The 12,014-nt window shown below is 30.4% G+C and overlaps 1 protein-coding gene across 2 annotated transcripts in view; it reads left to right on the plus strand.

Annotated features, from left to right (window-relative positions):
• TBC1D5 (TBC1 domain family member 5) overlaps window positions 1-12,014 on the plus strand; it is a 538,038-nt gene that overhangs the window by 284,462 nt on the left and 241,562 nt on the right. For both annotated transcript variants that reach the window (XM_045538232.1, XM_045538239.1), the window contains exon 5: window positions 3,876-3,945. In XM_045538232.1, the coding sequence (XP_045394188.1) occupies window positions 3,876-3,945 (70 nt within the window). The remainder of the gene's footprint in view (window positions 1-3,875; window positions 3,946-12,014) is intronic.

Consider the following 12,014-nt stretch of genomic DNA (forward strand, 5'->3'; position numbering starts at 1 on the left):
TTACTGTGTGTCAATACATTAATATATTTTATTCATAATTTTTAAAAATCATTTACCTTATAAGGCATTTTAAATTTCACTAAAATATTTCAGTAGTTTATGCAAATTAGTTTAAAAGGCACAAAAGTTTTCAGGGCTCTACACAACTACACCCATAGCTTTTTTTCTGTCATAGCTTGAACCAAGTCACTTTTCCCTCTTACTATCAAATATTCATCAGACACAGTTGGTGACAATTCTCTAACAATTCAGAGATAAAAATCTTATGTAATACTTTTCAGAATTCATATCTTATATAATAATACTCTAAAACTCGATGTTTTCAGATGTAAACTGAAGGCACATTTGAGTAGGTGTGCTTAGTTATAGTCTTATCCTGGATGTTTTTAACTTAACCTATTTTAAAACCGTTGATTCTCCTTTCATGAACTAGGTATTTGTGGATAAAAAATACTACAGAATTAGCATGATTCCATAGCACACAGAGAGAACCTATAAATGCCCTTAGTTAAACATGACTGCAGTTAAAGCTAAAAGGGAGTCCAGAATTCCATTCATTCTGTTTTGAAATTTAAGTTACAAATATACATATTTTATTGGGTTAATAAGTTAGATCCATGTTTAAAATTACAATTGGAGAATACTATACATTTTGTTCCTCATTTAAACTAATGCAACTGCCAGCCTATTTTTTTCAAATCAGACAACTTATTTTAATTATGAATGTTATGAAATCATTTTGCAAAGTTACGTACCAATTAATGAGAAATGAATGTTATGCAAATTTCAGACTCTGTGGTCACATGTAATTGATGAACTGTTTCTAAAGATATATGTTGCACAATGTTACACATATATAGTAACACGTATGTATATATTATGTATAATTTATACATGTATTTAAAATGTACTGAGTAAATATATCCAGGTTATTTGACTGGTTAGTTTACATTAGGTATTGAAATACCTTTAAAATCTATTCTAAAAATTTATTCTATTGTTAAATTACTTTTCAAGCAAGTGAAAGGAAGTCTGTTATATTAAAAACACATTTAGGTATTTGTGCTGTTTGATCATTTAAAGGTCTTTGTGTAAGATTACTAACGTGTTTATGTGTGTGTGCGTGATCGGAGAACAGCCTATGCATCCTTGTTACAGTTATGGCTACCTGACAACTTAGTTCAAGAATCAGAATAGCAACTAAAAGTATCATATTAAACTCTCTTGCACCCTCTGTTGTTATTTTTGAGGAACAGCGCACATACGTTCCTGTGATTGTATTGTCATTACATTTATTTAAATTCCTGATAAAATTAATACTTATTTTATTATACTTGCCTCCAAATTAGATTGAATAGTATTGTAACATTTGCTTGTAATTCTTCGTTGGGTTTTCCTGTGTTATAGATATGTTTTTATCATATTACAGCTTAATTGAAAGATGAGCCTTTCTGTTTGTCTTTGATTTCTTCTAGTTACCAGTTTTAAGCTGCGCACCCGCCCCCCGCCCCAAATGTTTCACACAAATGAAAATCTCTACAGGATGTAGCACATTGTATATACAATTTTCCAAAATTACAGATTCTGTCTGTTCTTTTGTAAACCTTTCAATAGTCAGACAGTTTCCTTCCAAAATAAGAGTCTGGAATCGTCCATACTAAAATTAAGAATTTATAACTGTAAGGAACAGATGTTTTCATAAACATTTGCTATAATTAATTTCAACTAGAGGATTGAGGGAACAAAGCGTTTTTCCCGCTTCAAAACTTTATTGCCTTTTCCCCATATAGCAAACTCTGAAATCTTTTCTCTGATATTGTTAGTGAAACAATTGTACTCCTTTTGGTATGTTTTTGAGAAAGAAAAACTTCTTTTTTTCCTCTTTATGATGTTTTGTACTTTGAAAGTTATATTTAATGTAATATTTCCATTTGGAAACAGTTATAAACTGAGGAAAACCTTTGTAGTATCTTATGATAAAAACTGGTTGTTTTAAAAACTAAATGTCTTAATTATTTGAAGGATTTTATATTTGATTTGATAAATATCAGCTTAAAGAAAAAATATTCTATTGGCACGATTTGGTATATTTAATCATAATCTTTAGTTTTAAGGAGAAAGAAGGCTCATATTTTAAATGTATAATATAGTGCTTATTCTATACTGATTACGGAATGTTTCACAGGAAATGTCTGCAAGCTGTTAAATAACATGTGCTGTAAGAAATTTCATTTAGCAAGACAGAGACTGATTTTCCTTTAATTTTTTTTAGTTTATTATAATATTAATTTTTAAAAAGAAAATGAAGTGTGTTGTATGAGTAATCTTACTGTATTCATGTTTTCAATGAATTAACAACATATACCCAGCTAAATTAATTTTAAATATTTAAGTGTTTTTGGATTATTTTCTTCTATAAATTGTCACCGTTTTTGAGTGATGTAATGCATTTTTAGGATTTTTTGTTTTTTCATAAAACAAAAAAACCTGGAAGTGTATTTTAAAAAATGAGTAGCGTTAAAAGTTTATTAAGTGGGCTAGTCCTCAGCCTCCTGAACACTTTTGCATAGCTGCACATATCTCACCAATTTCTTGAAGAGAACCAGTGTTCTATACTAATCTATAGAACTATAAAATGCTTAAAGAAAAATAGGTAGCTGTCATTAAAATTACACTTCAGCTTTCAGTAACCATTTAATGAATAGCATAATTATGTAAGTATAGTACCTTAAGTACTATATTCAATAATTAAAAATAATCTCATCTTTAAAGTGAAAGCTCTGTAATTACTATTCGACTTAACCAGGGCCACTGTGATGATTTTCAGTGGTACCTTAGATTGTTCAAAGTGGAGTAAAAGTCTAAATTAAAATGGATGAATCATTAGATTATTAAGCTGTAAATATTTTTAAAATGAATATAACCTGATGTTTGAAAGTTACATTATAGAAATTAGGGGTAGAAAATGTAGTCAGAGTCTAGTCTTTTTATTTGTTTTGAAGGTAAATAGTATATTAATAGTAGTATACTATGATTTCATAAAAATTGTACTTTGTAGTATATATTTAAAAAATTAAGCTGTTAAATTTCTATTAATAATATATATTTTACATTGAGGTATGAGTACACAATTTTTCAACTTATTTAGTACAATTATTTTTATTTTATTAGTCTTTTGACTGACATATATGAATTTGTTCTGAATTTGATTTTATGAATATGACAGTTTTTTCGGTGAAAATGTTTTTTTCTAAATGTATCATTACAGGAGACACAAATAACTTTTGGTTTTGTTGCTCTTTCATGTTTTAAATGGCTGAACTTTTGACAGTTAAAATTTTATGAAGAGCATTAAGGTATATTAAAAGTTTATTAAAATGTGTTCTTGATCACCATCTCCCAGGTCTGCTTTCTGGTTTACCTGTCTGCCTTCTAAGCAGGTGGTGAACTAGGAGCTGGAAAACCTTCTGTACTCGTTTGACTACGTTGCTGATCAGGATTGGTGACCTGGTCACTATCAAAAAATTGCCTTTGTTCATAAACATTAGGGTATGGTTAGGTGGTTTATAAATTTTAGTTTTGGCTGTGATTCATAAAAATAAAATGTCTAACTATACTTCATTTGTTCCTGTTAGCAATTACTTTGGCAGTATTACTATCCAATTTAGGAGTGGATTGTTGGTTTATATTTCAGCATCAAAATGAATCTTTTTGCCTAAAAAACTTTGAATACAAAAGATAAATTGGGAGAGGGGTGAGTAAATATATGCTTTTTGACTAATATATTGCATATAGCTATCACATAGTAGTTTTTCAACAGAAATAATCAGTTTCATAATCTCCATTATTTCAGTGTTTTAAATTTTGTTTTCTAGGAGATTCAAATAAAAATGGAAGACGAACAAGTTCTACTTTAGACTCTGAGGGGACTTTTAATTCCTATAGGTAGGTGATGAATACATAGATACATAATGTAAAGAATATTGTGTTATGTGATTGCAGATTTAATGAGTAACAGAAAATATAACATCCTAAATTCTTGAGTAAATGAACTTACTGCAGATACCTGTTGTTATTCTATAGTAGGATAATTGGAATGAATGCACATTTAGTATTAAGCTTCATTATAATCCTTTTGTGTTTTTTGTTTTTCCAGTATATCTATTACAGTACTAAAGCTTCCTTTTAGGTTTCTTGCTAAAACAGAGAACTGCTGACAAGTGCCTAAGAGAGCTTAAAATGTAATTCATAGTTGAATTAAGTGCTGTTTGTTAATATCCTGCTTGAGTTCTTCAGCAAATAGGGCAGTTATATCTCAGTAAGTAATTTTTTACAAAAAGGATATCCTAGTTAAGAAAATATGTATTTTATCTAGTCCTTTGTTAATATTCTCCTTGTGATTTGAATTTTGAGTAAAAATGTTTACGATTTTTGTACCATTATAATAGGGAAATCCAGAAAGATGAAAGATTAAGGTATTTTCAGTAATATTTGAAAATCTGTATACTGAACCAAAGTGGTGTAAGAACTCAGTTGTTTTCTCTTAGGAAAATAAATGCAGATTCAATAATAATACATTTTAACATTATAGATAGCAATGCAGATTCCTGAAGAAATACTTTAATTGGACTACATTGTCCTTATGATTAATTAGCTCTGATACTTGTGTAACAACACTATAAAATTATGCAAGAACCACTGTATACTTGAAAACTCATTTGAATATTAAACTATGTCTCTTTTTCTATAATAAACATGGCATTTATACTTAGTTTATATTTTTATTTATATACATATTCTATATCCTTAATTGGAACTACATCATTTGTTTCTTCAGATTTCAGGCAAGCTTTTATCATCTAAAGTAGGGGCATGTATACAGGAAGTACTTAATAAGAATGTGGTAAATGTAAGATTTTTATAATTTCTTTATGAATTTTAGAAATGAGATGGTAATTGAAACACTTGACATCTTTATTTTATACCAGTTGGGGTCTGTATAAATAATCAGTCATTCAAGTGTCAGAGATACTACAAAAGGCTTATGTTGCCTTGGTGTTCTGGAAGGGTATTATCACAGCAATAAAGCTCAGATGTTGTCATTATATTTTCACCATATCTATTCTATCTTTTAAATGTTGGAATGCTCCAAATCCTTCTTTTAGTCCAGAAGCATAATATAAAGCTTGGATTTGACATATTAAATAATAAGTAGAATCCCCTATCTGAACATGTCATAAATGATAACAATGATAACCAAAAAAAGTGAATATGAAAGATAGCTAAATAAATATTCATGATTTAGCATGTAACTGAGGAATGTTAATATGATAATATATGTGAAATCTATGATGGTAATATTATTAGGTATAAATACAGTAAAAACCAAGACAAAAGGAAAAAAGGATATATTTCAAAGGAAGGAAAATCCCTTTATTTGTATATAAATTTTGTTCATGAATTATATTTTACAATTAACATTTGTAGTTTAGCTAATTATGGTAAATAATGGACATAATATAAAGTTAAGAGAAATGTTTTAATGTGAAGGCACAGTATTATCTTGTAGTTTATTTTGTTCTAGAATAGTTTGAAGATTAAAGTATCAGTATTACTGAATAATAATTATATTTTGAAAATGAACTCCTAATGCAACTTTGCACAGTAAATACTGATGTTAACCAAATATTTTTAATCAATGCCTATCACTGTGTAATGTTAGGATATTAATTTATTGTTGTAATTAAAAAGGCAAGATAAAAAGCTCAGGTAGTACAGTATGTAAAAGTAGGCTTTTAATAGTTGGCAGGCCAGCACTGCTATTAAATAGTATTATAGTATTTAAGGTGTGAAATGAATATTTTTCAACTTAGTAGGCAATAGTTCTTATAATGAGCTTACTTGTAAATTTGACACTTGGGTTAAATGTAGAATTCATAGAAGTACAGCTCTGGGGTATATTTTCATATTAAGGTTAACTGACAACACCTACAAATTGTTGCAGAATCACATTAAAATGGCAAGAGAATTGTCAATAAAATTTACTTTTAAAAATGAAAATTATTTTTCTGTTGCCCAATTTAGCTCTTTCAAACTAGAAATAAGTTATTAGAAAAATACACGTTTCAACCCTCAGATATCCTTTTGTATAAAAATTCTCCTTTTGTATGACAATTCTACTTTTGTATTATTTAAACTACCTCAGAAATCCTAACCTTTATTCACAGTTAGACAGCTCAGGCCTTAATTTTATCACCAACATACTCAAGCTGTATATACTTATGTCCAGGATTAAGATTAACTTTAGTTTTTCATTTATAAAATGGGCATTATAATGTGTAACCTTTTTCTTTCCTGCACCTGTTTTAAAGACTGAGGTAAAATGCATGAAATACAGCCTTTTGAAAATCTAAATGCAAAGCCATGGTAATACTTCTTTTGTGCTCACTTCATGTAAATTGGTAACTGTTACCGGTGTTCACCCTCCAATGCTTGTACCCTTCTGTAGCATATGCTGAGATTTATTATCTTGAATTCAGTCTTGAATTGGTCAACCAAATCTATATTATTTTCATTATTTATCTTATTATGGTACTAGACTGTCAGGTTCAAGAGGGCATAGGCTCTGGGTTTTTGTTTGTTTTTTTAGATAATATCTAAGCATAGTATGTTGATTCAAATCCTGATTCCAACTACTCTGAATACTTAGGACAAGTTTTAGCTTTAGAGTCCTCACCTTTGAAGTAGAGATAATAAATTATGGTTGATAATAAAGTACAGTTGATAAACTTTGACAAATAAATTTAATGGGATAATGTCACATGGTAAATGCCAAATAAAAGTTGCTTTTATCTTCCAGTCAATGTCATTATCATCATTATTAGCTTTTTGATATTGTAGAGGTTTTTACAGTGCTCTAATATAGACACCAAAAGGAAGAGAAAAAAATCTATATCTTACAGAAAATAACTTTTTTTGTCTATTAGCAGAAAGGGACCTAAGATCAAATATAATGTCGGCCTTGAAACTCTCAATCCCTGATATAGTATTCCAAGTTAAACAGCTGGTAAAAATGAAGGGGAGATGTTTTGCTTTACTTTATCTCAAAAAAAAAAAAAAGAGTTTCCCTCTGTTGCCCAGGCTAGAGTGCTCCGGTGTCAGCCCAGCTCACAGCAACCTCAAACTCCTGGGCTCAAGCAATCCTACTGCCTCAGCCTCCAAAGTAGCTGATACTACAGGCTTGCACCCCCACGCCCGGCTAATTTTTTTCTATTTTTTAGTAGAGATGGGGTCTTGCTCTTGCTCAGGCTGGTCTCAAACTCCTGACTTCAAGTGATCCTCCAGCGCCAGTCTCCTAGAGTGCTAGGATTATAGGCATGAGTCACTGTTTTACTATTAGTGTAAGTTCAGAGATGGATATCTTCAGCTTGACAGATATGTTCTGAAATTTAAAATCAATGGACCCTAATTGTAGCTTTATGTGCCTAATGCTCATAAACCTATTTCTTATAGTCTAGGAGGTTTTACTTTGGATTTTTATCTTCTTGTGGTTTTGTTTCATTGATTCAGATAGAATACAGCTGCATTTAACTCCTAAGCCACCAGTATGATTATTATATGATACTCGAGTAGTAGACCAGATCTTGTTTTGGAAATTTTGGTTCAAATTTTTGATCGTACATCTCTCAACTAATTTGCAGATGACATGATAAAATGTGAAATTTATAAGAATTGAGAAGACATTATTAGTTTTATGAAATATGTTTTATACTTTTTAAAGGCCAATGTTAACGTTTTCTGCTAAATTATATGAGCTTTTTCTATTTCTTATTTACCCATTAAAACTGAGACAACTTTGATAGGGATGAAAGAAGAGAAGTGGTTTCCTGATTATCAGTTTGCTGTAGATGTTTAACTTGGTGACTGTATCATAGGGCTACCCCTCCCTTCCTCTTCCCAAGGGCAGCTGACCTTCTCCTCGCCAAAAGAGGCAAGCCCCTTGCCAGCACACATGACTACAGACTATTACATTAATCTGTTTAGCTGTAGTACCAGCTGCTTGCATGTTTTTAATTATCTTATTAGATGGTATAACAGTGACCTATGAAATAAATTGAAGGTGAACATTTTTAAACTTTCCTTTTATTACCTTAGGTTTCTAAACATCTTTTTGATTAAATTATAACTTTTTACAAAAGTTCACAGGAAGTCTGTACGGTTTTTGAGTCAACATGTTTTTTTCAGATTTTTAGGGTATAATGCGATAATTCCCAGTATAGAAAATAACTTCATTTTTGCCTCACATTGATAAGATTTAAGTTCTGTTTATGTAGTCAAAAATATATGGTTAAACTTGGCTTAATAATCACTTTATTTAGAGAAAACCAGACCAGTCATTTGGCATTCTCAGGGAAATTCAAAATATTGCTTAATTTTCGCACATCATCCTGCCATTGTATAATGTAAATGGCATAAGATAGAATATAAGTCATTGTAGAGTGTTTTAAAATAAATTTGTACATGTTTAACTCTGATTTTCTAGATTCTGTTTATACTGTAATAAATTATCTAGTTTACTCTTAAGTATTTTTTTCCAACTAAATTTCATGTGGCACCATTTATGAGTGTATTTTCCCAAGCTGTGCTGTTAGGAAAAATGTACTATCTCCTGGATCTTGACAATTGGATACTTTTCAAATAATCATGTGTAAATGCAATGTTGACTTCAAGACACACAATTCAAAATAATAAAAACCAGTGGCTGCTCAACTAGAAGTCACAGCCAATGAACTGAGGATTATAATAATTTAGTTAGGAACCCTAATACTGAATTAAAAAACAAAAGTTACTTGGATGCAAAAAAGATTGCAAAATATTTGTGTGTGTCTTTATAGTTAATAACACCTACAACTGGGATAGTGCAGTGACTTGAGACTTAAAAATTTATAAAGACTTGAATACTTGTAAACCTCACATTATTTGTTTTTTTTAAAGAAAATATTTATACTTTTTGGCTTTTTTTTCCTCTAAAAATATTGTATTTCATATTTCAAAAAAATTTTATGGAAGAAGTAAAAGGAACTTATTTCCCTTTATACATTTTGTTTTATTCCTCTTAAGGAAAGACAAAAAAAGACATTTGGCTCTAAAGCAGTAGTGTTCCAATTTCTTGATATTGATCAGAACTTCCAAAGTTGCCTCCCTTTCTCAGTATAATATGTTCTATATATATAGCTCACTAAGTCAAAAGGCTATTTAAGTTGGTAAAAAGTTTTTAAAAAGTTACAATTGGTATAGCCTTTTGAATCTAAAAGTTAAGTCTTTTAGTCTTTTCAAATACATAAATTTGAACTTTCTTGAATCATTGAGTAAATTTTTAAAATTAGGCTTCAAGTTTTATCACAAAGATTTTTATGTATTCTGTTTACATCAGTAATTTGAGAGGAAAATAATTTCGGAAATCTCTTTTCATCATTTACATTTAGTTTTAGTATAATACCTGTGACATTTGTATTTAAGAAGATTATACATCTCATTGAAATAACAATGAAACAGTGATTCAAAATATTAGAGGAGAGATAACAGGACAAAAGCCTACTTTGGACAACAAAATTTAAAATTCAGAAATCTGGGTTCTAGTCATACTTGTAGAATGATACAACTTTGTTAATCTTGTTATTTTTAATAATATGGGCTCTTTAGAATCAATTTTTTTGCTGTGAGTCATACTAAAGATAATAGATAACAACCTGAATACTTAATCCTTCTTCCTCCCACCCAGTCTTTTTAAGCTCCAAAGGCCTTGCCATTTTAATTACTTATCCAGGGTTTCATACCTTAGTAAATGAAGAGGAGGAAGGAGGGCCCAGAATCAGGCCTTCTTTCCTGATTCCTAGAGCATTGCTTTTCTGATTTTGGTGTTGCCTGTATTTTATTGAGAATCTATATAATTTTAAGAAGTTCTTAAGAATAAGTACATGATTTAGAGAAGCAATTTGGAAAAAGCACAAAGATGACTAAAGTTTACATCTTCCCTCTACTTATTGACTATGTGACCTAAGGTAAGGTAATTAACCTCTCTGATTCCTAATTACCTCATCTGTAGAACTGGGATGTTAACAGCATCTATATCATAGAGTTGTAGGGAGTTTACCTATAAAATACCTGGCCCAATCATCTAACACATAGTGGGTAACAAATGTTAGTTTCCTCACCTTTCCTTTCCCTCTCTCTTTTCTAAAACTTCCTTTAAGTTTTGATCAACTCTTTGACCTGACAAAGTTGACCTTTGCCTCAGAAAAGTTTTAAAAAATTCTTTCCAGTTCTAAAGTGGCAATAAATGAGTATTTTAAGATTCAGATGTATCTATCATTATCTATAGATTATATAGGAGGAATTTTTTGTATAATCTTTTATATTTAGCCTCACAATCTCATTATCAAATTTTCTTATTTGTTGTTTCTGTATTTGTTTAAGAAGCACCACAAGCTTTACAGTTACATGATAATTTCAGAGAGCACAAAATGTGTAACCTTTTCATTTTTCAGAAACTAAAGTCAGAATATTACCTTTTGTTCTTATCTCCATAATGGAGCCTCCTTTGAGAGAAGGGAAAAAAATTCACATTTGAATGATGAGTATATTTTTTTGAAGTAACTTTATTATTTTTCTGATAGTGGAACTGGTCAATATCTGTGATTCTTCATAATATACAATCTCTCTGAAATAATTATTGATTACTTAGGCTCTGAAAATGTTACATTTTAAAAAATTAACTGATTTGTTTGCATTTACAGCCTCAATTACCAATCCACACTGGCTTGAGCATACATTTTATAGTTTGGGTTTCTTTCCTTGAGAAACTCCTTCAAGCCCTTTTTATAATCTGTACCCAGGCTTTAGGGGGAAAGTTTTTCATGTTTGTTTATTTACATAGTCAGCTGAAAGCCTGATCATCCAAGGCTGTGTAAATGTTTATCTTTGAAAAGACAGGCATACATTTGAAATATGAGGATAAGCTTCTCCGAGTCAATCAGCACTGAAGTCCCTTCCGTTGGACACACTTCTCTTTTCCCCTGGTGTTCCCAGGTGAAATGCCTTGCTGTCAGCCCCATGGGTCACTGTTTGCACTATTAATATACATTATCATGCTGCACTGTTTGGGTGTGGTGGTGAAATATACCAAGTCTATTAAATATTTGCTGTAATTTGAGAAGATAATGCATAGAATTAGGGTTCAAAAGTGGAAAGTTAGAAATCTTTTTTAAAATTTATAGTTAGCTTGCTTATTTACTCATTGGTCTGCTTTATAAACATAGCTCTATGTAATATTTAATTTCTGGTTTTTTATTTCATGGACAATTTATAAGAAAGAAATGGTTTAAGGGAGAAATTTTCACAGAATATTGTAGTAGAAATTGGTATTGAATATTTGTCTATTTTCTATATCAGATTGCCTTGCCCATTGCAGTGAAGTGGCAATAGTATATATTCTCATTTTAATTTTTTTCCTTTTTTAAAAAATCTAATACATTTAGGGGGTACAAGTTGAATTCTGTTATCTGTATATATTGTATAGTGGTAAAGTCTGGGCTTTTAGTGTACCTATCACCCAAATAGGGTACATTGTACCCCACAGATAATTTTTCATCTCTCACCTGCTCTCAGTCTCTCCCCCATCGAGTCTGCAACGTCTGTTATACCACTCTGTGTGTCCTTGTGTAGCCATAGTTTACCTCTTATCTGTAAGTGAGAGCATGCAACATATACTCTGTTCTGTTCCTGACTTACTTCACTTAGGATAGTGACCTCTAGTTCCACGCACATTGCTACAAAACACATTATTTATTTCATTCTTATCAGTGAATAGTATTCCATGTCTCATTTTATTTTTAATCCAGAGTTTCACAGCTGTTTTTCTGGCATTTGTTTATATCTTTTGTTTTGGTTCAGTCGTTCTGCATATCTTTATTGTACACCCATTATGTATAAAACACAGACCCTGCCCTTGGGGT

This window comes from Lemur catta, chromosome 1 (genome assembly GCF_020740605.2).
Source record: "Lemur catta isolate mLemCat1 chromosome 1, mLemCat1.pri, whole genome shotgun sequence".
NCBI lineage: Eukaryota > Metazoa > Chordata > Mammalia > Primates > Lemuridae > Lemur > Lemur catta.